Source organism: Sorghum bicolor, chromosome 10 (assembly GCF_000003195.3).
Source record: "Sorghum bicolor cultivar BTx623 chromosome 10, Sorghum_bicolor_NCBIv3, whole genome shotgun sequence".
Lineage (NCBI taxonomy): Eukaryota > Viridiplantae > Streptophyta > Magnoliopsida > Poales > Poaceae > Sorghum > Sorghum bicolor.
The window spans coordinates 1,875,854-1,899,391 of NC_012879.2; the positions used below are offsets into that span (position 1 = coordinate 1,875,854).

Here is a 23,538-nt window from a genome sequence, read left to right on the forward strand (position 1 = left end):
CTATTACAAATGCTAAGCCATAGAGACTTCAGCACAAGGTGGACAAACTGGTTAACAGCGTTGCTTAGATTCTCATCATCAAGGGTTATGCTAAATGGGAGCGCAGGGCCAAAACTGATGCATGCACGGGGCTTAAGACAGGGCGATCCTCTGTCGCCTTATTTATTCATTTTGGCAATGGATGTACTGAGCAGGATCTTTGACATTGCCACTGAAGAAGGGCACCTAACGCCGCTCAAAGGTCGACAAGCCAGGCTACGTCTCTCGCTATATGCTGATGATGTAATGATTTTCACCAACCCAGTCAAGGAAGACATTGCTTGCATCATGAGGACAATGAAGGCATTTGGAGAGGCCACTGGACTGAACATAAATATGGCAAAAAGCTCAGTGGCCACTGTCAGATGTGCTGATCTCGACATGGATGAAATACTTGGTGACCTCGTAGGAAATAGAGTTTCTTTCCCTATCCAATACCTGGGACTGCCTCTCACTATTGGGAGGACGAGAATGGTACACCTGCAGTACATACAAGATAGAGCAAAGAGCAAGCTAGCTGGATGGCAAGGTAAGCTCGTCAATGTTGCGGGTCGACGCGAGCTGGTGAAATCCGTGCTCAGCTCGCTGCCAGTGTATCTCCTAACTGTCATCAAGGCGCCAAAACAATTCTTAAAAGAGATTGATAAGATGAGGAGAAAATTCTTATGGGCTGGAGATGGTGAACTCACTGGAGGTAAATGTAAGGTGGCATGGGCAACAGTCTGTACACCACAGCCTTACGGTGGTCTGGGCATCAAAGACCTTGATTATTTCAGCCAGTCTCTTAGGCTCAGATGGCTTTGGTTTAGTTGGGACGACAGACCAAGACCCTGGGAAGGCCTACAGATACCGGTGACTGAGGAAGATAAAGCACTCTTCAATGCTGCCACAGTCGTCGAGCTTGGTAATGGTAAGAAAGCGTCCTTCTGGAATTCAAGGTGGCTTAATGGTGAGGCTCTAGCTTCACGTTTCCCGCTACTGCACAGGCATAGCAAAAGGAAAAATAGGTCGGTGGCGCAAGCGCTGACTGACAACAAATGGATCAGTGATACTGACCACAACCTAAGCCAACCGATCATTGCTGAATACTTGGAACTTTGGGAGTTGCTGGAAGACATAGTGCTAGATAATTCTCGGCAAGACACCATCAGTTGGGTGCTAACATCAGATGGTGCCTACTCGGCTGGCTCGGCTTATGCAGCACACTTCATTGCAAGAACTAAATGCGAGCATGCAACGCAGCTATGGAAGATCAAAGCCCCTCCGAAATGCAAATTCTTCTTATGGCTACTGCTACAAAACCGTGTCTGGACAGCAGCCCGACTGCAAGCAAGGGGATGGCCAAACGAATATTTCTGCCAACTATGCCTGAGGAACTTGGAAACTGCACACCATCTCTTCTGTGAGTGCCCAGTGACCAAGGAAATCTGGAAACAGGTGGGGACTTGGATTCAGGCGTCATCCTTGCTTCCTGAAAACTGGACACAAACTGAACATCTACAAGACTGGTTTGTTGCGCTGATAGCTGACGCCCCCTAATCTGTTCGTCCTGGAGTCGGATCAGTCATCGCCCTTGTGATCTGGGAGCTGTGGCTCGAAAGAAACAATAGGGTTTTCCAGAAAGCAGCAAAGACAATTCAGCAGATTGTGCATTCCATTCGTGATGCAGTGCGTAACTGCATAACAGCAGGAAACACAGGACTGGAGCAGCTCACCAACCCCCAGTCGATAACGACGAGTCCCCCTTAGGAATCTCCCTTTACTAGCTTCTTTTAATAGTTGTCTTCTATTACTAATGTAAATCACTTTTAGATGGTAGGGGTGGCTTGGGACCTCAGTTTAGGTCCTGGGCAAATTGTGGTAGTGGCGCGTCTTGTGCCGCTAATTCATGTTGTAATTGCTCTTATCTAATTCGATGAAAGCCGGTAACGGATCTTTCGAAAAAAAGATTCAATATGAAACTTTATTTAATTTATGTCAGTATACATCATGCATGGCATCCTCCTAACCACCATATATAGCCGGTCAGTATCTATTTTTCGCAAATGATGCGCTGGCAACTTCCAGCAACACAACGGCCCTGTATGATGCAAGCCGCATATGGGCATCGAAATCCATCGGCGACGGAATCCTTTTTAGCGTTTTGATCGCAAGTTTTGGGATCACATGCACCCAGTGTCGGGATCTTTTTAGACGTACACCTTTTCTTGACGGCTACAGCATCTGTAAACAACACCAATGGAAAGAACAGAGAATAAACATTCAGTCAGCTATATATTCAGAGCTGCTGAAACAATGAACTATAAGACGGAGAACAAGAAATTAGTGGGTACCGGAAGCCAGCATGAGGAAGCCAACTGCCAGTGCCAGGAGCAGAACCATATTAGCCCTCCTCATCTTATCCTAGCTATCTAGATGTGTTACTCTGGAACTGTGGTTGACAAATAATTAGCTTGTGATTATTTGTGATGGAGAACAAAAGGAATGACAGACATTTATACAGCGGATGGAGGGCTAATATAGAGTTCCAACAGATTAGTTCTAAAACTGGGCCATAGAAGTTTAAAGCATATTAATAATAACCACTAATTGCATTGATTTGTAGATAAATATAAAGATATGGATTGTAGAAAAGAGTTAGGTTTGACCTCGATTCTAAGCTTACATATATGGAAGATAAACTAGTTAAATAATTGTGTTAATTTTAGAATGATAGAATTGAATTGGTTATAATTAATTGCATTAAGTTTAGAACAAATAGCAAACTGATCAACTGTTTGTGGCGGAACCTGTCTAACGGGGTTCAAGTTCTCAACTTGGCATGTGTACTCACATTTTCCTAGATTTATTTCAGGATTTAACGACGCTATGCTTTCAGTGATAGCCTAGTAGGCGACGTCTTCATCGACAACGAGACGCCCCCTTGAATAGGGTTTGCCTACATATGTTCGTAGGGGTGAAATAGAATATAGAAATGGTTATATTTTAGAACAATAAAATAGGGATAGGGTTTGCCTATATGTGTTCGTAGGGGTGAAATAGAATAGAACTGTTTATATTTTAGAATAAGTTGTATAGAATTGGTTATAATTAGTTGGGCCAATTCTGTGGAATTCTTTTTAGAGATTTTGCTATATTGTTGGAAGGCACCAATGTTACTTTAAGGTAGTTTGCGGATAGTTGAATTGACACAAGCAAATTAAGAATAAATTTATATAGTTAATAGTATTTAGTACACCCTCTATTTCAAATTACACGTTTCTGACATTATTAGATGTATAGTTGTTAGGTACCATAAAAAGAGATACCCAAATCAGAGGAATAAAAATCGCAAAAAAGGAGACAAAACAAACCACCCGTGATCACCAGGGCTCGGGCGCGGGCTCCGGCTCGCCCTTACCCCTTGGCCTCGGGCGTAAGCCCTGGCTCGCCCGACCCCTTGGCCTCGAGCGTAAGCTCCGACTCGCCCGACCTCTTGGCCTCGGGCGCAAGTTCCGCCTCACCCGAGCCCCCACGTTGGAGCCAGGCTTCCGACGCACGATAATTGTACCCTCGACATGACGGACGTTGTGATCCCCATATCGCGCCAGGGCATGGCAGCGACTATTCCAACCACCCCGGCTACTGTAGCCTTACCTCTTTCACTATACAGCCTTACCTCTTTCACTGTGGTGTACCGCCTCACAGTAAAATGGGTATGGGAAAGGTTAACCAGTGTCACTATTGGCTGTCTTCTCCTACAATTACAGGACCTACAGCAGTGTCACCGATCCGACCCCCACGACCTCAACAGGGCTCGGCGACCCTCCACAGGAGCAACCATACTGTCAGCCATGTCTCAAGGACGGGATGGGCAAGCCTCTATAGGGTCGGGACTGTGGCTTCACCATTCAAGAAGGAGATCACCGGTCACACATGTAAAAACCCTGTGTCCCCTTGAAACTATAAAAGGGGAGCCAGGGCACACAAGCAAGATCCAAGACTCAAGACACACACACACAACACTAGAACTCCAAGCAAGTTCACGCACACACCAGAGTAGCAAGTAGCGCTATGTCCACCACACAAAGTCGAGACCTGGGACTTAGCCCTCTCTCGCAACCTGCTTGTATACCCCTACTACGAGCACTCTTGGGTGCAAGGCAATACAGACTCCTGATCTCACACTGGACGTAGGGCATCCTTAGCCCGAACCAGTATAAATTCTCTGTGTTCCACTTGCATCACCATCCGGGTTTATGAAGACACGTAGACTTATACTCGTTAGTGTCAGACACGCAGACTTATACTCGTTAGTGTCTAGACGACGAGTCTAGACGCCGACAATAGTAAAAACTATATATCTAGATAATAATGTACATCTAAATGTATAGCAAAATTTATGTATGTAGAAAAATCAAAAGAACTTGTAATTTAAAATAAAGAGAATAATAACTATTTCTGTTTTCCCTCGGTAATTAATCCCTCTTGCATGTACTCGATATGCTGCCGCTGACCGGCCACCACCTTTTAGAGGTGGTAATGTATTAAGTTCAATCGAACTTTACTTGTTTTGGATGCACTTGGATAGGACCTATTTAGATTTGGATGTCCATAATCACTTGATCTAACAAAATCCAAAATCCATTAGACATTAATTCAAAATCCAAAATTTTCTATCGATTTTGTTAAAATTTTAAGGTGTGAACATGAGATTTTTAATTTTAGCATATGACTTTTTAACATGGGACCACGTATACATCTATCACATCGATCTAGACAAAGTAGCAGACAATCATATAAAGGCTTTGTTTAGTTTACCTCACAAACTAAAAAAATTTCAATATTCTCCGTCACATCGAATCTTGCAGCACATACATGAATCACTAAATATAGACGAAAATAGTAAAAACTAATTGCACAATTTATCTGTAAATCGCGATGAATTTTTTGATCTATGATTAGACAATAATTGCTAAATAAAAATAAAAGTGCTACAGTATAGAAAACTAAAAAAATTTCGAAACAATGCCAAAGTCACACAAAAAAAATTAGTTGACTTTGCAAAAAATCTAACATGTCTGTATAGCGAAGCAAAACAGTCTGGACGGCTGTGATCCCTTCGTTGGAGTCAATGCGAATCCGAAACGGGCACGTCCTCACGGTTGGCGGCGGCGGCGGCGCCGGCGGAACATGACCCGACTCCGATTTGGTCACGACGCCTCTATAAATAAATATAAATATGGCGGCAGCAGTTGTGTGCATCGCAACTTTCCCCGGTCGTCGTCCCATACGTACGTACGTGCTCTCCTATACAGAAACCGTTTCGTCCCGTCGGCCGGCCGCCGTCGCCTAGGCAGTGGGCAACTGGGCAGAGGACGGCGGCATGGACAGGATCCTGGCCATGTCCCTCGTCGGCGCGGGGCCCTGCAACGTCTTCGGCCCCGGCATGAGCGCCGGCGCGCTGGAGAGCTTCGCCCGCGACGCGGGGCGCGCCAAGGCGGAGGGCAACAGCCGGGGTGGTGGTGCGGCGGCGGGCGGCACAAGATCGGCGTCGGCGGGGAGTGGTGGTGGGAAGCGCGCCGCCGAGAGGACGGGCGAGAAGGAGGCGAACAGTGGCGCCAGCACGAACGCGACGCGGTCCTGCCCGGCGTTGGACTTCGACGAGAGGTTCTGCTTCGACGCCGTCGTCGCTCCGTACTGACATGCAGTATGCACGCTGCACGGCGCGCCGTGATCCAAGTTCTTGGCGAGTTCTTTGTTTGGACAAGATGTTAGGACTTCGCATGTGTTTTTGACTGGTGAAGTTGTGAAAAAAAATGGGATGATGTTTTTTTTAGTATACAAAAAGCAAATCGCAACAAAAAGGTTGAGCGACTCTCTCTAATTTTTCTAATAACGGTAAAAAGTTAGGAGATGCACTATTGGTATCTTTTTACAACGATGTTTCATGTCTAGATGGCCGCGGTTACGCTGTGTGTGAAGATGTCCACAGTTACAATATGGACAAGTCTAATTGCGTTCTCGAAAGCAGAGGTAATCTTCTTTAAAAGAAAACAATATGGACAAGTACTACGGAGTACATCTTCCTTCTCAAGCAGTCGGTGGTTCAAAAAAAAAAGCACTCGGTGGTTCCAGTTCTTGAAAAAAGAAAAGGTCCTCTTCGCCTTCACTGCCTTGTTTAGTTCCAAAAAATTTTGCAAAATATGAATAGTAACACTTTCGTTTGTATTTGACAAATATTGTCTAATTATAGACTAACTAGGCTCAAAAGATTCGTCTCGTCAATTCCGACCAAACTGTGCAATTAGTTTTTATTTTCATCTACATTTAATACTTCATGCATACGTCTAAAGATTCGATGTGACGGAGAATCTGAAAAATTTTGCAAAATTTTTAGCAAACTAAACAAGGCCTGAATTATCTCCCTCAACTCCCAACACCGTTTAAACCACTCCGGTTAAGTGGTTCTACTCCATCTAGAAGTGGATCTTAGGTGGTTTTGGTCATTTTTAAATTAAATTAAACTTTTTTTTTTCTATATTAACTTAGGTTTATACCATCGAATAGGCTTATAAAAAGTCTCAATAAAATCTTGGAGATATATCATGACATGAGAAACACAAAAGCAGTGTTTATCATCAAAATATATCTATTCTTCTAGAGAATAGGTTTCGCTTTAAGAAAAATATAAATGTGTTTTAGAAGCTATCCACATAGAAAATTCAACTAACGTGAATGCAACATATATTAACGTTAAGTACATTCATGCTCGTTGCAACTCAGTTTATTTGGGAAAAATTCTTAAAACACGTTTTGGCATTTATTAGAATGTCTTGATAATTTTTCATATCATTGCATAAAGATTTTTTTTTTCTAGAGCTAAATCCAATTTTTCAAGCTACAAATATATTATCATGAGCTTTTAAGTATTTTGTTTTGTTTTATAATATCCAAATACATATATCTAGAACTTTTCTTGGAATTTTTATATTCTTATAGATATTCCATTCATGGTTCAAAAAAAACTTAGCAAATATATATTGCAAAATTTAATTACAAATACGAAAACCATCTTTGTAACAAATTCTAACCGTGATAGAGAGATAATTAATTTTTAATTTTTTTTGCGACTAATTAGTTTTAAGAGTTGAGGTAGACCATTTGGCCTGAATTTAGTGTTCGAGAAAAAAACTTGAACTTCGATGATAAGTCTATCTCTACTGTACTAGGGTCGGACTGTTTGTACAGCCGATTGAAGGCCCGGCCCATGAAGCAGGGCAGCTGCTTTGCCCACGGTAGGGCAGTGGGCCTCCAGTATGGAAAATAAGCGCGCGGATCGATGAACAACAACATGTCGCGTACTGTCACGTCACGTCGAGCATCTCGCGGCACCGGCTTCCGCGTGCGTGACACTGACACGTGAGCCAGGCCGCAGATTCACCGGGCGTCCAGGCGCTTTCCGCGTCTCCACCTCCACCACGCACGCGTGCCTCTGGGACTCCGACTCCGTCCCCGGCACGCGCGGCTCCCGGGCGTCCGTGCTGACCCCTACAAGACCTTGCACAGGGGCAACACGAAGGCACCAAAGCATTACGTAGACACGCACAGACCGAGCTCACCTCAGCCGACGCGACCAATCAGAGCAGCGACATCGAGGTCGACGGCGATGGACAGGCTCGTGACGTCGATGGTCTTCTGCGAAGCGCCCGTGGACTTCGCCTACGGCGGCGAGCAGCGGCGCGAAGCTCGCAGCGGACGCCCGGGCCGGCGGCGACGTGTCGTCGAGGCTGGCAGTCGGGGAAGCCGCAGCGCGCCACGTCTCCACGAGCTTGTCGCGGGGGCGGCAGGCCGAGTTCGCGCCGGCGTTGGACGGGCTCAACTGCCTCGAGACCGTCGTCATGCCCAGCCATTGATCGAAGTCCAACCGTCTTAGATTCGGAAACCCGCCTAATCCCTAATTAGTTTCATCTGCAGTACTATTGTCATAGGAGTAATAAGGGGGTGTTTGGTTGAAAATGTTAAAATTTAACAAATATTGTAGTATTTTGATCTTATTTGTCAATTAATGTTTAATTATAGATTAATTAGAGTTAAAAAATTCGTATCATAAATTACTCTCTAGCTATATTTTTAGTTTTATAAATAACTTATATTTAGTACTCTATATATGTGTATAAATATTTAATATGGCAGAAGTTAAACTTTAACGAAACAATCAAACTAGGCATAGACATGTCGTAGGGTCTCGTGGGCTACCATCAATGAGTGTACGTAGATTTGTGTGGCTGCTATAGACAAGTTTTAAAGTTTGCGTACGTTGAATTGCGAAAAAATTTCGGAGTTCGCTACTGTAGTATTTTTGTTTTTATTTGACAAATATTGTTCAATCATGAACTAACAAAGATCAAAAGATTCGTCTCGCGATTTACAGACAAACTGTGTAATTAGTTTTTATTTTCGTCTATATTTAATGTTTCATGCATGTGCCGCAAGATTCGATGTGACAGGAAATCTTGAAAACTTTTTAGATTTCGGGATGAACTAAACAAGGCCCACCTAGTTCGGACGCATGCTGTCACGTTCGTCGGAACGCTGTTTGCCAGAAATTCGTCCCCGTGTCGCAGTCGTCGCACTGGACGTGAGAGGGAATCTTAATTTTTTTTTGAATTTCAGGGTGAACTAAACACGGCCCAACTGAAAGTTCGGACGTATGCTGTCACGTTCGTCGGAACGCTTTCGCCAGAAATTCATCGCCGCGTAGCATTTTCGTTTTTATTTAACAAACATTATGCAATCATGTAGTAATTGAACTTAAAAGATTAATCTCACAAATTACTAGTAAACTATGCAATTAGTATTTATTTTCGTTTATATTTAATGCTCTATATATGTGACCAAAAATTCGATATGACGGAAAAATTTTAAAAAAATTACGAACTAAACAAGGCCTAATTGTTATATTTACAAATATGTTACCGTCCTATAAAACTTCTATTTTCACGAACAAGGCCGGCACTCTAGTCCCTGAAACCTGCTGCATGCATGCCGAAATCTGACCACTGACCAGGCCTCTTGTGCCGGCGACGACGTGCGATTCCAACTTCGCGAGGAGGCAGCCAGAATTGCCGGTACGAGACGACCCGGACCGGGCCTGCCGTCTCACTCTCACTGCACGCCGCGTCGGCGTCTGGATAAGAACACGGCATCGCCATGTGCGTCCCCTCATGTTTGCCATGCCTAGCAACTAGCATGCCGAATTCTTCTGGTACAATTTCCGGCGCTTATAGTCAGGGCCTTATTTAGTTTATAGAAAATTTATAAAATCTTTCAAATTCTCCGTCACATTAAATCTTTAGACATATGCGTAGAATATTAAACATAGACAAAAATAAAAACTAATTACATAGTTCAACTGTAATTTGTGAAACGAATCTTTTGAGCCTGTTTAGTCCATGACTGGACAATATTTGTCAATTTTACAAAAAAAATTTGAACTAAACAAGGCCTAGATTACTACTTCCTCCATCCCAAATTATAAGATGTTTAACTTTGTTAACTCCAAATTTGATCACCTGTCTTATTAAAAAATAGTCAAATTTAAGTTATTTTGAAGAATTTTAATTAATAAACTAAGCCACAACAAAAAAAACGATATTTTACATAAATTTTTGAACAAGATGATTGGTCAAATTTGGTGTTAAAAAAGTCAAACGATTTATAACTTGGGATGAATTGAGTACATAGTATATTAGTCTGAAACTCTGAATATGGCCTTGTTTAGAACTTTTTTTTTGAATTCTGACACAGTAATAATTTCGTTTTTATTTGACAAATATTGTTTAATTATAAAATAATCAGGCTTAAAAGATTCGTCTCGTGATTTACAGATAAACTGTGTAATTAATTTTTATTTTTATTTATATTTAATACTCTATGCATGTGCCGCAAGATTTGATGTACCGTGAAATCTTGAAAATTTTTTAGTTTTTTTATGAACTAAACAAGGCGACTTGAGATTTGTGTGTTGACTTTATGACATGCACAATGGCACTGCAGACTTAAAGTAGATACGAGTACCAGAAATAGATCGTATGAATGGAGTATTAAATATAGACGAAAATAAAAACTAATTGCACAGTTTATCTGTAATTTGTAACATGAATCTTTTGAGTCTAATTACTTTGTAATTGGATAATGTTTGTCAAATAAAAATAAAAATATTACAGTAGCTAAAAACCAAAATTTTTACGAACTAAACAAGTTCCTGAGTACATTTTAGCGCACGAGGAGACACGGTAGCAACTACTAGCAGTCTATACTAGCAAGGAGGAGGGATGGGCTCGGGTGCTCAACACTCAACAGAGACAGAGAGGCAGGCAAGGCACGTTCGCAATCCTTCTCGAGGCTGACACGACACTGCAGAGCAATAATCTACACAGCAGTGTAGCCCACGCCGCACGTCCATGTCCGAGCGGACATCCTCCATATGCTGGTGACAGTAGTCACCTGCCTGGCGTGCACCGAGCGGATCGATAAACACTACTGGGGTGAGTGCTGGGGCGAGTCATCCTCCACCTTGACCCGGTTGGGGCGTCCAGTCAAGGCGATGCGGCTGGGCTGAGTGATGAGCGCATCCGATCCGCCCGGCGCCGTCCAAGTCAACACAGGAGCCAAAAAGACCGAACCACATGCGTGGATCGTCGCTTTGACCGTGCCTACGTACCCGGCTGCTGTGGCAGTTCGACGACCGACGACCGGAATGTTCACCGTCCCGGCTGTGACTTTTCGTCCAAGCCAGCTTTTGTACCTTCTGAGCTACTACGCCTAGCGTAGCTCGCCGGACCGGTGCCGGAAACCTTATCCGCAGAACAGTCTCGTTAATTGTTTTTTCCCCTCCAAGGTTGGACTACCGCGAACAGACCATTGATTGATCCATCGCCTTCGTGCCGGACACCGAAAAAGATGGCAAACATCCACGTCGCACCGAGTACCGCCCCCTGCCGACCCACGGCGAACCGAACCGACTCAGCGGTCCACCAGGGCGGCAGGGCCCCGCCCCGCGCGGCCCGGGGGCAACTCCACGAGGAACTCGCCGGCCAGCCGCGCTCGGCCCCTGTCTGCTGCCTTCAGCACGGCACGGCACGGCACGGCACCACAGGGGCGGTGGCCTGCCGACGCCGCCGCCCTGCCCCAATCCAACCGAACAGACGCACATCGCGCCACCTGAAACCCCTCCCTCCAAGTGTCGCGCGCCCGCCTGCCCGTGGCCACCGCAAAAGCCGCCACGTCTCGCCGCCGCGCCATTTCTTTTTGCGCTGTGGTAGTCCGACCGGGCTTGACCGGCTCAGCCTTTAGCGTCAGCTAGGCAGGCTGGTCGCTCGCGTCCGTCGATCGGGGTCAGCGGCTCAGCGCGCCGCCTCACCTCACCTGCCGGCTTCGCGTCGCCTACTTGCTTGCCGTGCGCGAGTCGGGCTCGGACCACGTCCCCGCTCCCGCCCGGGAAATTTCCCTGCCGCGCGCGCCACGGCTCCGTCCGTCCCTTCTCCCACGCGGACACGGCTCCTTTAAAAACCCCAGCGCGAGGCAGAGCAGCAGCAAGCCAGCAACCCCAGCAAGCAAGCAAGAGCGCGTCAGAAACCACCAAGGAGCCGGTCAGTTCTGTTCCCAAGAAGCAAAAGGACCTCCACAACCCCGACTGCTGCTGCTGTCGTCCGTGACCATGGACAAGATCCTGGCCTTCTCCATCCTGAGCTCATCGCCGGCGGACATCTCCGCGGCCGGGTTCTTCTCCACGCGGCTATCGTGGCGGACCTCCGCCGCCGGGAAGCCTCAGACGCCTCAGGTGGACCCGGCACCGCAAAATCAGAAGGCCGCCGAGCAGCAGCGGGGCTCGCCGCGGGTCCCGGCGGCGGAGCGCGAGCGAGAGGCGCGGCCGCGGTTCGCGCCGGAGTTCGACGGGCTCAACTGCTTCGAGTCCATCGTCTCCTTCTGAATTCCGGGGGGCTCCGCGTGACATGGTTCCCCTCCCCGCTTGAATTCGTTCGTTCCTCTCTTCTAATTAATTTTGGGATGTTTGCTGACTAAAGCGACGAGTAATCTGTACAGAGCTGCTGTATACCGCGTCCTATTGAATGGATCATCATACGTTCGTTTGATTTTTTATGTTATAAAGATTTGATTGATGCCTATTAGGTCTCCCGTTGTGGCTTGTTACAAAATCCCTCGGAAAAGCGACTTTGAACTTAAATTCCCTCGGGACAGCAACTTTTGAACTCGAATTCCCTCGGAAGAGCAACTTTGAACTTGAATTCCACACACGAGCGACTCTGAACTTGAAATTCACTCGCAAGTAACAACTCTGAACTTGAATTTGGGGGTTCCCATGAACATGATCGCAGCACAGAAACTGCTCTGTTCCTCCTGTTCATACAGGATATCAGATTTTGTTCTGTGCTGGTTGGAGGTCACATCCTCACATGGGTCATGATGGATCGGATTATCTATTTGAGCACGACGAATATACCATTTAGGGTACTGTAGTACTTAAACAAACTCGTTTACGTCATAAACAAACCTGTTCCAGCGCGTACCCCCAAGCCCCAGCCATGAAACTGACGCATGTGCTGTCGTGGCTCGCGACCAGCCATGAAACTGAACGGACAGTTCGGCTTGGGCTCATCCACCGTTGATATCCTGCCGTATGTATCTGTAACAACTAGGTAGCATGTAATCCTTAGGATGCTATCACACAATACTACGAAGTTACCAAAATATCAACTTGGGCAACTCCTAAAGAAAACAAACGCAAACGAAAGAAGAAAACATATAATTAAGCAAATATACGTAGTATAACAAGGAAATTATACATGGGAAATATTTACGCATGATTATTATCTCTGAATACTAAATATCTATCCCCTTCATCTTCCGTTGTCCATAGTTTCTTGATTTAACTTTGAACAACGCGTGTAAAATAGTCAAACGGAAGGCGTTCGATAAGCTATACACATATATGATATTTGATTTATCTATGTAGACACCGTATAAAATATTCATGTTTTTTGCAACTCATTAAAAGCTCCGGTAAACTATTTAACCATGCATTTGCGCTTATCTCAACAAGAAAGAAAGTATTTTCTACAAAATTCATTCCATTAAACCACATGAAGAATCAATTTGACATATGAAACTACATCTTTTCTAGATAAACACAAATGGTATTGTCAAATTTTCAGGGTATTTTTTTTTTGAAGACGTCACCGGAGGGTGAGAGCCCCACCTGAAAGAATTCGGAATTACATTATCATATTATCAGCGATCGCAAAGGCAAAGTATCCTGAGTTGTCGGTGCCTGGAACTGGAGGCAAAGCTTGTGCGGTTGCGAGAGGGATCGATGAACTGTGCACACAAAATTGATTAGTGGTTACATAAGAATGCAGAGGAGAATAACAATGTTCCTCTTGATAAGTGAGTACTAGCCTACACAACACACGGTCTCAATTACGCTATTGTTGAGACAATGAACACACACACACACACACGCTGATCGCTCCATCGATGGATCGATCGATCAGCAATTCTGCATCCTCAGATGTCAGATCAGAGTCTATAAAAATATGTTGAAGAAAAAATAATCAATGGTGACGACGAGGTCAACTCATCAAGGGCGTGTGCGTGCGTCTCCCGAGCCGTAGTGATGATTGGTTGAAATCAGTGCGACACGATGGTCTCGAAGCAGTCGATGCCGTCGAACTCCGGCGCGAACCGCGGCGCCGCCGCAGGAGCCGCTCTTCCTCCTCCCCGGGAGCGGGAGCACGAGCCTCGCTTGTCCTTGTCTTCCTCCTGCTCCTCCCGTTGTCGTCCCGCCACGGCGGCGGCGGCGGCCTGCTGGTCGTCGGCGCACCTCCGCCACGACAGCCGCGCCCAGCTCCCGCCGGAGCCGGCGCCCGCGGAGATGTCGGCCGGCGACGCGCTCAGGATCGAGAACGCCAGCACCTTGTCCATGGAACGGAACGGAACGGAACTGAAGGGAGATTGCTGTCGTCCCCAAGTTTGCTCAAATCGATGCGTGCGTTGGTCGCTTGCGCTTGCTCAGGTCAGGTGGTGGTTGGATTGGATGGTTGCTGAAGGAAGCAAGCCCGGAGGAGGGGGATTATATACCCGCGGGCGGGCAGGCGGGGGGAGAGAACAGAGAAGCTAGCGAAGGACAGCCATGGCGGAATGGGACTGGATTGGGTTTCTTGGCTGGACGGGTCGAGAAGATTCGCGCGCGGCCGAGGGGAAGCCGGCGGGCCGAACGCGAGAGGCTACGCGACTCGTGCCGCACGCCTGCTGGCTGCTGCAGTCGCGTGGAAGTTACAACCGCCTCCAGCCTCCTCCTGGCCGCACATGTTACCTTTCCCTTACCTCCGCCGGCTGGCGGCTGCGTCGTTGCCACGCCGGGGGTTGCCGCTCCAAATCAGGCCAGCCCCACACGGCGGTTCTCGGTGGCGGGGCCACGGCCACCGCGGCGGACGGTTACGTGCTGTATCAACTGCCCTGACGGACGGACGGACGGAAACGGCGCGGGAACGCGGGAGGTCGTCAGGTCAGAGTAGCGCGCGCACAGCGCACTCTCCCCACACACGGCACGACACGTGGCACGGTTGTACTCGTGGTAGGGTCGTCGTCCGACTCCTACACGGTTTATTAATACGGCACGGGGTGGAGTAGTTTATCTGTCACGTTATCACGTTGATGAGAGGTTTCCAAGTTTCGACTGTGGACAGGTGTGTGTAATGGGCTCTGACCTGGAAGTACAACAGGCCCTGACTTGTTTGGGCTAGCACCATTGGTCGGCCCAGCGCTTGTGTTCTTCTCTAGGTCCAGAGCTGAAACCAAGGGCCAAGATGGTGGCCCATTAAGGCTTTGTTTCGATCCATTTTTTTTTTTGAGATTGGGACGTCGTAGCATTTGTATTTGTATTTTATAATTATTATCTAATTATAAATTAACTAGGTTTAAAAATTCATCTTATAAATTATAAATAAACAATGCAATTAGTTATTTTTTATTTATATTTAATGTTTCATGTATGTCCTGTCAATCTTTTCAAAAGTCAATCTTGAAAAGTTTTTGTAATTTAGGTACAACTAAACAATCGTTAAGAAAAATTAGGCAAGAGACCAGCCAGGACCGAAAGCATAGTGAATAAAAACTGAGCTGGAGCCCCCAGACCCACTTTAGATCCGGCCCTGCCCATATATATACTCCTATTATGCTCTCTGATGAAGTTACCGTGGTCTTCGAACCCAATTCAGACACACTCGCCAGTTCTTGCTGCAGGTTAATGTAAACACGCGACATTTCGCAGCGGCATGGCATGGCCGCACGGGGTTGCCCGGGCCTTGCCCACGAGCCACGAATTTCCACCGCGACCGCAGAGCGCAGCGTGCAGCAGCGACGTGCGACGCAGATGCAGCGGGGCGCCGGGTGGTCTCTCCAATCAATGCGCTCGGGTCGGGGCTCTCGCCCGTCCGTCCGTCCTCGCGTCGCGTCGGCCCCCGCCCCGATTTTTCCTGCGCTCTTTGAACGCTTTTCCTCGCTTTTGCCGGGCACCTCGGCCCCGCCAGCCTCTTGTCCTCTTCGCAGCGCGGTGCTCCAGCTCCAGCGGCCCATCCTCTGGCTTACAGCTGGGTCCCGGGAGGAACTGGGGTCCAGCTCTCAGCCGGCGACCCGTGCTCGCACGGCCCGGCAGCGTGAGTGCGGGACGGGAGACGGGACAGCAGCCATCGGCGATGCCGCGCTGCGCTGTTCTGCCGCCGTCCGATGACGCGGATCAAAAGCGTCGAGACCCGCGTTGCCTCTGGCGCGCTGGTTGCGTTGCGTGCTACGGCGTCCCGCGGGCCCCAGCGAAAATATCTTCGACTGCGGACCAACAGTGACGCGTGTACGGCCGTTGGCTGGCGGCCATTGAGCGGGGCGAACAGGGAGGAGCCATGAGCGAGCGGACGGAGACGGAGGGAGACATGCGGAATCTGGCAAGCGGGCCCCGCTGACAGCGGGCAATAACGATGCCTCACGTACGGCTCCGTCGACACGGGACAGCGCGAGTGAGAGCGAGCGGCCGCTTCCGTGGCGGGGGAAGATCGGGGACAAAGGTGGTGGTCGGGCTCCGAACAGCCGCATTGCACCCTGTATATAGGGCCTTGTTTAGTTTTAAAATTTTTAACAAAATGCACATTATAGTTTTTTCGTTTATATTTAATAAATATTATCTAATCATAAACTAATTATATTGAAAAGATTTGTCTCATAAATTACAGGTGAACTATATAATTATTTTTTTATTTTCGTATATATTTAATAGTCGATGTATACATTTATAGAATCCATGTGATGAGGAAGGTTTTGTTTAGTCCCAAAAAGTTTTGTAAAATTTTTCAAATTCCTATCATATCAAATTTTGCGGCACATGATTGCAGTATTAGTATTAAATATAAATAAAATGAATAGTTAATTACACAATTTATCTGTAATTTATAAGACAAATATTTTGATCCTAATTAATTTATAATTGAACAATATTTATCAAATACAAACGAAAATTCTACAGTTGTCATTTTGTAAAAAAATTTTGAACTAAACAAGGCCATAAGAAAGTTTGTGATACAAAATCCATTTGTTGCCGTGGCGAATTTGGAATTCTAGAGCGATGTACCCAACAATACTGTCTTCGAAGCTCGGTGAAATATTTAAAAAAATCGTAGTGGACAGCATTGAGAAGCGAAATATTCATATAAAGAACTTGACACGAGCACACTTCGAAAATTTGGCGAAACAACCCACATTCCAATATTCCACTTGAAACAAGGCAGCACAAAGAAACAAAAAAGTTGGGAGGTCCAACAAGTCCAAAGGAGACGCCCCGGCCAAGAACAAACAGTGCTCTCCCTCTCCCTGGCCCTGCTGCCTGCTTCCTCTCCACTCCACAGTCTCGCACTCTGTCGCTCAGCTCCGTTCCCCTCCATTTCCCTTCTTCTCCCTATAAAGCTCCGTCCCCAGCCAAGAAGGCAGCCTTAAACCTCCACTACCCCCATCCCCAAGCGCCTCGCCGCAATGCAGCATCTGGGCGTGCTCCTCGTCTTGGCTGCACTCACCGCGTCGCCGCTCGCTGCGGCGTGGCGCCCGTGGCCGCCGCGCGCCAACGGGACGACGGCGGGGCTGGGCGCTTCAAAGAAGTTCGAGGGCTCGTCGGAGTTCGTGAAGCTAGAGTACCACATGGGTCCCGTCCTGGCGTCCGCCATCACGGTGCACCCGATCTGGTATGGCGCCTGGCCCGCCGCGCAGAAGCGCACGATCCGCGCGTTCCTCCGCTCCCTCGCGCCACCGCCCGACTCGTCGGCCCGCATCCCTCCTCCGTCGGTCTCCGCCTGGTGGCGCACGGTGCGGCTCTACACGGACCAGACCTCCGCCAACGTGTCGGCGGCCGTGACCCTGGGCGCGGAGAAGTGCGACGCGCGCATGTCCCGCGGCGCGCGTCTCTCCCGGATGGACATCCAGTCCGTGGTCCGCGACGCGGTCACGGCGCGCACCCGCCCGCTCCCCGTCGACTCCAGCGGCGGCGTGTACCTGGTGCTCACCTCCCCGGACGTCTCCGTGGAGGACTTCTGCGGGCAGGTGTGCGGCTTCCACTACTTCACGTTTCCGTCGGTGGTCGGCTACACGCTGCCCTACGCGTGGGTCGGGAACTCGGCGCGGCGGTGCCCCGAGGTGTGCGCGTACCCGTTCGCGATCCCGTCGTATGTCCCCGGGCGGAAGGCGGAGGCGCCGCCGAACGGGGACGTCGGCGTGGACGGGATGGTCAGCGTCATCGCGCACGAGCTGGCCGAGCTCGCGTCCAACCCGCTCGCCAACGCGTGGTACGCTGGGAGTGACCCCTCGTTCCCGACCGAGATCGCTGACCTCTGCGAGGGGATCTACGGCACCGGCGGCGGTGGCGCGTACACCGGGCAGCTCCTCACGGATGCGCGCTCCGGCGCGGCGTATAACGTTAATGGCGTCGGTGGCCGGAGGTTCCTCGTGCAGTGGGTTTGGAACCCCGTGCTCAGCTACTGCTCCGGCCCCAACGCGCTCGACCAGTAGCAGATTCGACTAGCTGTTCTTGCTGCTGTTCCGGTTTCATTTCATCTGCTTGAAATGAAATGGAATTTTGCCATCCGTTGTCATTGTGCAAAGGATGATGATTCTGCTCTGCCTCTAGTGCATTGGATTTCCTTGCTCTGGAAATCCATGGGATGTTTCTGTATAGAGTTGTTATTATTAATGGCACGTTTGATGGGGGGAGAAAGAAGGTGGTGGTGATGACTGATGAGCAGGAGGAGGATGGCAATGGCATGTCTTATGAGGTGAATTTTGGAACTTTTTATTATTAATAGTAAGATTTACCTGTTTACCATCTGACCGTGGTTCGTTTGAATTTGAAATTGAGATTTTTTCTGTAGCCTGTAGGACGGGGGTAAAACTGTCAGGGTTACTTGGCTTTAAGGGGAGAAGGCTATTGTAGCTACTGCCTTGGCTTTTACTAGTGCAGTACAGTCGCAGCATGATGGCTTTTGTACAGAGTGGTTGGCTTTGCTGTTTGCTCCATGCTCTCTCAAATGATGGTACTAACAACAGCATTGCAGGACGGTGCAAGCAATGCTCCACAGTACACACTCACTCTACCGCACAGCAAAAAAGACAAGGCTGTGCTGTGAGCCTGTGACTGTGAGCTACTACCCCTTGTACTAATCTCTGACACGTAGTGGTAGGCTGATAGCCGCTAATCACGGAATCAGTTTACTTGTGCAGTGCGATGCAATGCCATGCAATGCAACAGCAGTAGAGTATAGGGGTTACTGATGATTCAGGGATCGGAGGGCAGCACAATGCAACGATTCTCTGGGGGGGGGGGGGTGGGTTTGTTGGGTAGTGACTGCACTAGTAGTAGTAGGCTTTCACTTTCAGTTAGAGCCTCCTTCTCCCCCACCCGGCCACCCCATGCCAGTGCGTGTCTTGTGTGGGCACTGGGCGGGGCACGGCACGGGCACGCATTATTGACTGTTGTTATTGGCCTCCGACCGAAACAGCACTATTGTGCGCTGCTCTGGGCTCTGGCGTTCTCGCCTCCAACCAGCAGATCCATTCGTCGTAGATGGCCGCCCGTGCCTGCCCGCCCGCCCGTGTCGCTCGGCGTCTTCTTGGACGGATGTTCTGCTCGGACTGTTCGTCCCTCCCTGTTCTATAGTCCGTTGTAGTATCTCTCATCGTCAGGCGCCCGTACATTCAACGTTACAGTAATGCAGGCAGTAATGATGTGTTTCACGGGACTCCTCGAAAGCCCTGATTGTTTCCAAAACCCTTGTTTGTACAAGTACTGCACTACTGGCAGTATTATTAAACCTTAAGGGCTTGTTTATCACCCAAAAACTAAAAACTTTTCAAGATTTATCGAATCTTGCGGCATATGCATGGAGGATTAAATATAGATGAAAATAAAAACTAATTGCACAGTTTGTCTATAAATCGCGAGACGAATATTTTAAATCTAGTTACTTCATGATTGGACAATGTTTGTTAAATAAAAAACGAAAATACTATAATGTCGAAATTCAAAAATAAAAATAAATTTGGATCTAAACGAGGCCTAAATCAAGCGAGTTTTCTTACGTAAAAGTGCATGCAATGCGACATCCACTGACTGCAATATTCCATCCAGCCCATGCCCAGCCACGACGACCACGATGGAAACGGAATGGGACCCCCGGTTCGGCGTGCGTGCCTGGCGATGGCGACGGCGGAGGAAAGCATTCATTCTCAGCCGTCACGTCGTGCTACCGTGCCGGGACAGTAGTTACTAGCAGCAGTAGTGTACGCACCCCGGTAGTCCATCCTACAGGGCTACAGGCGTGGCCTAGTAGTACGGCGGCGCTCATCAGTCATCATGGTCGCGGACAGCACTCGATGCTTTGCCTTGTGAGTTGTGAGGCGTACCCGGCCGGCCGCGAGTCGTCATCGCCAGTCGCCTCCTCTCCATCCAGGCGCCAGCCAGCGCCCGCCCCTGTGACCCTGAGCTGCGCAAATGTCGGCTGCTGCAGCGCTGCCGCATCCGCATGGCATGGCGCCTCACCACTCTCTCTTCCCAGCCAGTCGTGCAGTGCGGTGCAGCAAAACACTTTCCTCAAAAGATTCGTCTTTTTCAATTAAACTATGCAATTAGTTTTTATTTTCGTTTATATTTAATACTTTAAGGCCTATGGAGGCAGTGCATTATTGCAGACTCAGCGCCTGGACGTGCTGCTGGTCCACTGCCATGCCACAGACATGGCAATGGCAACAAGGGTCGTCATTCCATTCGGCACATAGAGCATCTGCGAAGTGCGAACGGCATCGATCGATCGACAGACCGGTTCGAGTTCACGACCGAACAACACTAACCTTTGGAGTTTGGAGCACTCCTCTCTCACGTCTGAACTCCATTCGCCGCTGTTCCCCCCTTTCCTCCACACTCTTCACTTGTCTCTCTGAACTCGGCAGCAATCATGGTCATGGAGGCTCAGTTAAGGTGAACCAGCCACCACCACCAGTCCACCACTGAAAAAAGCGCGAAACGTTCATGGTGGGCTCTGCCGCACGCCGCTGCAGATGATGACATGAAATGCTGCCCGTTGGTCAAGCACGACGTGTCATCATCTTTCTTGGCTTTTACCTTTATGCCTCTGATCCTACGGCTACCGTCTTGGGGACAATCTGCTCGATCTACCTCTACTCCTATTTCTGTACCTGCACGAGGAGATGGAGTTCAAGATAAAGTCTTTGATGGGTCTTAACACGAAAACCAGCGTGTTGTGTCCGCTAATTATAAGCCAGGCAAAACGGGGAAGGTACAGACACCCTTTCCAGCTATCCATGGCCTCTGGACAACTAGCCGCACAGCGCCTGGACTTGATTGTGTCCAAATTTCAGCATGAATTTGGGTGTACTGGGTGCAGTGTCTTGCTTGATTAGTGATAATAACTGCAGCTACCTCTCTCTCTGTATTTCCGTTGGTCATCTAATGGAAATGGAAATGCCCCGATTCGGAAAAAAAAAACTGCAGCTACCTGTATAGTACATTTTTTTTTCTAGAACACGTCTTCACATGTATTTCATTAAAAAGAAATAAAACATACAAACAAACCAAGAGTTCAATCCCCTAGGTGAGCTGCCCAGGCTGCCGAGATCAACAAACGCCCATCAGGGCCACTGCAAATTGTAGAACAAACAGGGTTCTACGGCTGAATAGGAACGACTAGGAATTCAGCAACCGCTGCGAAGCCAGCACGATCCACTCGTTAAACTCTTCCAGCACCTATAGTCGCACCTGTCGAAGTGAGGCAGAAACATTGTTGGGGTTCGACCATTGTGCTCTTTCCAAAGCTGCCACGAGACGAGGAGCACAATGGAGTTGAAGCCCCCTTCTCAACTGTGAAGGCACCCGTTTTCCAAAGCTGCGGAACTTGTCATTTTGAAGTTTGCCTTGTTAGTTCCGAACATATTTTGGATTTCGGCAGAACTCCAAGTTACTGATTGGCCTGTGCTAGCCTGCTAGGGACGAGAATCTGCTCTGATTCTGTATCCGCACGAGGAGCTGAAGTTCAGGATGGGTCTTTGGTGGATCTTAACTTGAAAAACCAGTGAAAGGTCTGCCCACTATAAGGTCACAGTCTTAATGCATGTTTCATGAGAGTGTCATGCACATTAAATAAGGTGCCACATAAGCAAAATTGTTGACTTGACAGAGTCATTAAATAAAGGAGTTTCATTAGATGAGAGATGAGTTTCATCTCCATAAAACTCTTATGGCTCGGTTACCTAGTTTATAGTTTTAGTAACTGTGTCATGAAACTATGCATTAAGACTGGCGTAACATGAGAAACGGATAAAGCCAGACAAGAGGAACACAATAACTGAATTTGATATCCATCACCAGTCTCTAACTTCAGGCGTCAAGAATTTGGGCCCTTAAACACACAAGCAGTTCTTTTTCAGAAGGGGTAGGCATATTTCTCGTTCGGTATTGCGTGTATGTACAACTATTTAGGCCATGCATAAATCACCATTCAATTCCTTTTAGTCCTTCGATGTCTAGCCGTACGTAAGGATGGATAACGAGCCGAGTTAGCTCGGTTCGGCTCGACTCGTTATCTTAACAAGTCAAAAAACTGACTCAGCTCGTAACAAGCTCGAGTTAGCTTGTTAAGCTCGCACGCTAGATATAAAACGTACACAAAATATAATATTTGTATTTGTCTAAAGTTTAAAAATAGTAATAATATAAAAGCAATATATTCAATAGTATTAAGTCGAACAAAATATTCATATAAGCTAATATATCAATTATTTATGAAGTGTAAGGCATGAAGTAATACACTAATATAAGCTATGATGATTTTTTCTCTGAAATTGTAGTTCGTTTGGCTCGCGAACAGCTCGTAAGATGGTTCGAGTTTGCTTGTTATAGCTAACGAGCTAAAATCTTAATTCGGTTATAATAATGAGTTGAGCCGAGTCAGCCACAACCTGAACGAGCTAACGAGCTTCGAGTTTAGCCGTACGATAATAATACTGTTTTTGATGGAACGATAATAATACTGTGAGCACAGTAATAGTATATGTGAATACGCCACCTACATGCTTCAACTTCTTCTCTTATCAGGCAATAAGTCCCAAAGAGTGGAAGCCAATGAGAAATAAATCAAAGATGGCGATGCATATACGGAGGAATAGGAAACATTAGGAAAGCAACTGAAACTCCAAGGTAGAGACGATCTGCAAGGCGGTTCTTAATCCGTACATGAATTCTTGCTGAGACATGGATGAGCAATCCTCTTTAGGTCGTCATTTCAGCATCTATATGTATCTCTAATACTATTAGCACAGGACGCATCCTTCGTAATTGCGTATATGTACTATGACAATGTAAAACCATTTGGGCCATGCACAAATCAACATTTAATTTAGTTTGTGGTTGGTTTACTGATTGTGTACTGCTGTACTCTGTTTTTTCTCATCAATAAAGCTCTGTAGGGGGCTAAGGCCCCTCCAGTTTCATAAAAAAAAAAAATCACCATTTAATTGCGTATATGTAGTTATGTACTCCTCTCTCTAGTCTGAACTCCATTCGCCGCTGTTTCCCCTTTCCTCCACACTCTTCACAACTCGGCAGCATCAGCAAACATGGAGGAGATGGCGAGCCATTTAATTGCGTATATGTACTACGATCTTTGTTGCTTACTTGTTTTCGATTATTAGGTTTGCTTAGTTGCATTGTGGTTTGGACATATTGTTTTTAATACAATCGGCTGCTGTTCGTTAAAAAAAAGAAAAAAAAAATCTTTGGAGCACTCCTCTGTCAAGTCCATTTACCGCTGTTGCAGTTTCCCTCACTCGCTAGTCCCTGAAGTCTGAATTCAGCCAGCATGGTCCATGGAGGAGATGGCGAGCCAATAGAACTGC

General features: G+C 47.4%; 4 protein-coding genes and 1 long non-coding RNA gene across 5 annotated transcripts; 3 read left to right on the top strand and 2 right to left on the bottom strand.

Moving 5' to 3' along the window:
* LOC110430815 lies at positions 1,987-2,503 on the bottom strand. Its single transcript, XR_002448201.1, has 2 exons — positions 2,373-2,503; positions 1,987-2,262 (listed from the first exon to the last, which is right to left on the bottom strand). It is a non-coding gene; the product is annotated as an uncharacterized LOC110430815 (long non-coding RNA).
* LOC8069070 (fibroin heavy chain) lies at positions 5,312-5,896 on the top strand. Its single transcript, XM_002436375.2, has one exon. The coding sequence runs from the start codon at positions 5,405-5,407 to the stop codon at positions 5,720-5,722; it is 318 nt and encodes a 105-aa protein (XP_002436420.1). The 5' UTR covers positions 5,312-5,404; the 3' UTR covers positions 5,723-5,896.
* Positions 11,616-12,207, top strand: LOC8069071. Its single transcript, XM_002436376.2, has one exon. It carries the CDS (start codon positions 11,741-11,743, stop codon positions 12,011-12,013), a length of 273 nt encoding a protein of 90 aa, XP_002436421.1. The 5' UTR covers positions 11,616-11,740; the 3' UTR covers positions 12,014-12,207.
* LOC8069072 lies at positions 13,395-14,535 on the bottom strand. The gene has a single exon (XM_002437716.2). The coding sequence runs from the start codon at positions 14,023-14,025 to the stop codon at positions 13,732-13,734; it is 294 nt and encodes a 97-aa protein (XP_002437761.1). The 5' UTR covers positions 14,026-14,535; the 3' UTR covers positions 13,395-13,731.
* Positions 16,933-18,621, top strand: LOC8068392 (protein EXORDIUM-like 3). Its single transcript, XM_002436377.2, has 2 exons — positions 16,933-18,407; positions 18,504-18,621. The coding sequence occupies exon 1, from the start codon at positions 17,119-17,121 to the stop codon at positions 18,142-18,144; it is 1,026 nt and encodes a 341-aa protein (XP_002436422.1). The 5' UTR covers positions 16,933-17,118; the 3' UTR covers positions 18,145-18,407; positions 18,504-18,621.